The following is a 2,510-nucleotide window of genomic DNA, read 5'->3' on the forward strand; positions in this document are numbered from 1 at the left end:
TTTTTGGCACAAATGCAAGACAAATTATGATTGCAATAAACTTTCAAGATTTTGTGTTTCATGAGAATAAGTTGAATTTTCACTTACTTTAATTATTACATAACAAGAAAAGTGTCTATTTGTGAATTTTGTCCACATTATGGAGGACGATAGTTTCAATAGTTAGTCCAGGCCCAAAACCAACAAGCACACCCCACTCAAGCCCTTCGTTGATAGAGCCTTTCCTCATCTCATCCAAAACAAACAAAACGCAAGCGCTAGCGATGTTTCCATACTCACTCAGGACATTCCTTGTGGCTTTGAGTATCTCAGGCTTTAGGCCCAACTTTAATTCGATCTGATCTAAAATTGCACGTCCACCTGCATGTACTACCCAGAAGATGGAGTTCCAATCGAAAATGTCCAAAGGCTCAAATATTTCCGTTAGGCTCTTCTCAATATTATTTGAAATCAATTTTGAAACATCTTTATGTAAGTGAACTGTCAGCCCGACCTCACTAGTATTACCATAAACAGCATATCTAGTATCGGGGATAAGAGTTTGGGTTGCAGAGACAAGCTCAAACAAAGGCCTTTCCACCTCTGCAATTGGGTCTGATCCAATAATGATGGCACCAGCTCCATCACCAAATAGGGCTTGTCCAACCAAAACATCCAAGTCAGTGTCACTTGGGCCATGAAAGGTTGCTACTGTGATTTCTGCACAAACAGCAAGGACTCGAGCGCACTTATTATTCTCTGCCAAATCCTTGGCCAATCTAAGAACGACACCGCCACCATAGCAACCTTGTTGGTACATCATGAATCGTTTTATTGATGGACTAAGCCCAAGTAGCTCAGCGAGTCGACAGTCAGCCCCAGGCATGTCTACACCAGTAGTGGTGCAAAAGACCAAATGGGTGATCTTGGATATAGGCTGGCCCCATTCCTCAATGGCCTTTTGGGCTGCCTCCTTGCCAAGTTTTGGCACTTCAACAATTGCTATCTCTTGCCTAGCACCAAGGGAAGGTGCCTTGTGTTCACAAATGCTAGGGTTCTCTTTCAATATTTCTTCTGTTAAATGCATATACCTCTTCTCAATCATTGATCCATTACCTACAACATGATGAAAACAACATGAGTACTAACTAAAAACATGATAGGAGTTGCTACACCACCCAACACTACTAAAGCATTTTTCTACTAAAATAACTTAAATGTCCACTAAAGTATTTATAAGAAATATTAATTTAAAGATATTTTATATTAAAAAGGTCTAGTGATGAAAATATATAGAACAGAAAGATAGTATATTTAGAAGATTACATAATTAAGATATTAGCTAGGGATAAAATCATTAAAAGACTTGGTCAAACATCATCTAGAAAATCTTACACATGCGCTTAAACTTCTCCTTAAGATCCGTCTGATGCTCACTGTTAGTGACACGAAAAAAATAATCAGGATAAGTGCTTTGATCAACACAATTGAGAGGAGTGGCTGTTCCGATGGCCAAGACGGTGGCCGGTCCCTCGGCCCGTTGTGCCCGGCGAACCTCCTCGACAGTCACCATTTTTGCTATAGCAAATAGTGATTAGATGTGCCTGCAAGTGGAAGCAAAGAAGTAGATTATACTATGTGACTATGTTTTAATGCACTTTGGTTGATTATGTGACTATATATAGAGAGAGAGATCTCACCGACAATATTGAAATACATGAGTAACAATAATATCATACACGCTCCTCGTTAATCACTTAATTTGACTTGACATAAAGTTTAAGAAAGTAAGGAAATTTTGGAATTGTGTGGCCCTAAATTAAAGTTATGTCAAATGAACTACAATGTCATTTAATCTTGTGGTCTTAAACATGTCACCTGAAAAGTTGAAACTAAAGTATTTTCAAAGAGGTCATTCATTTTTAAACGGATTAAAAGATAGTAACTCATTTTTTTTTAAACGGAGGGAGTATTTGATTATTGGCTCGAATATATCATTTGTACATGTGGGATGTGACACTTTTCTATTAATTATGTATTGGATTTGACATGCAACGGCATTGGATGCGACGCTTTTCTAGGATTTGACATGCAACAGCCCAGCATTTGGCTTGTGGTATAATTCGTTGAGGCTTAAATAAATTGAAATGGAAGAAGCATATAAGAAGTATCAGTTGAGGTTCTTCATGCTTGCTTAGCTCCTGTTTAAGGGTATTGCATAATAACAGTGGCGGAGTCAGGATTTTCGTTAAGGGGTTCAGAAGTAAATATACAAATTAATCGAAGGGGGTTCAACATCTACTATATATGCGTAATTTTTTTTAACTATATATAAATAGAATAATTTTTCGTCGGAGGGGGTTCGGATGAAACCCTTGGGCTAGGGTAGCTCCGCCCCTGCACATGAAAAAATTGAAACGAAAGAAGTATAGAAGTATCAGTTGAGGTTCTTCAATCTTCATGCTTGCTTGGCTTACATGGAAAAATTGAAATGAAAGAAGTATATAAGAAGTATCAGTTGAGATTCTTCA

The 2,510-nt window shown here is 37.8% G+C and overlaps 1 protein-coding gene across 1 annotated transcript; it reads right to left on the reverse strand.

Annotated features, from left to right (window-relative positions):
• LOC107851498 (chalcone synthase F) lies at positions 1-1,683 on the reverse strand. Its single transcript, XM_016696552.2, has 2 exons — positions 1,375-1,683; positions 1-1,095 (listed from the first exon to the last, which is right to left on the reverse strand). The coding sequence occupies exons 1-2, from the start codon at positions 1,550-1,552 to the stop codon at positions 116-118; spliced, it is 1,158 nt and encodes a 385-aa protein (XP_016552038.1). The 5' UTR covers positions 1,553-1,683; the 3' UTR covers positions 1-115.
• Between the last annotated feature and the right edge of the window lie 827 nt (positions 1,684-2,510).

The sequence above is a fragment of the Capsicum annuum genome, chromosome 12, assembly GCF_002878395.1.
Source record: "Capsicum annuum cultivar UCD-10X-F1 chromosome 12, UCD10Xv1.1, whole genome shotgun sequence".
Classification (NCBI taxonomy): Eukaryota; Viridiplantae; Streptophyta; class Magnoliopsida; order Solanales; family Solanaceae; genus Capsicum; species Capsicum annuum.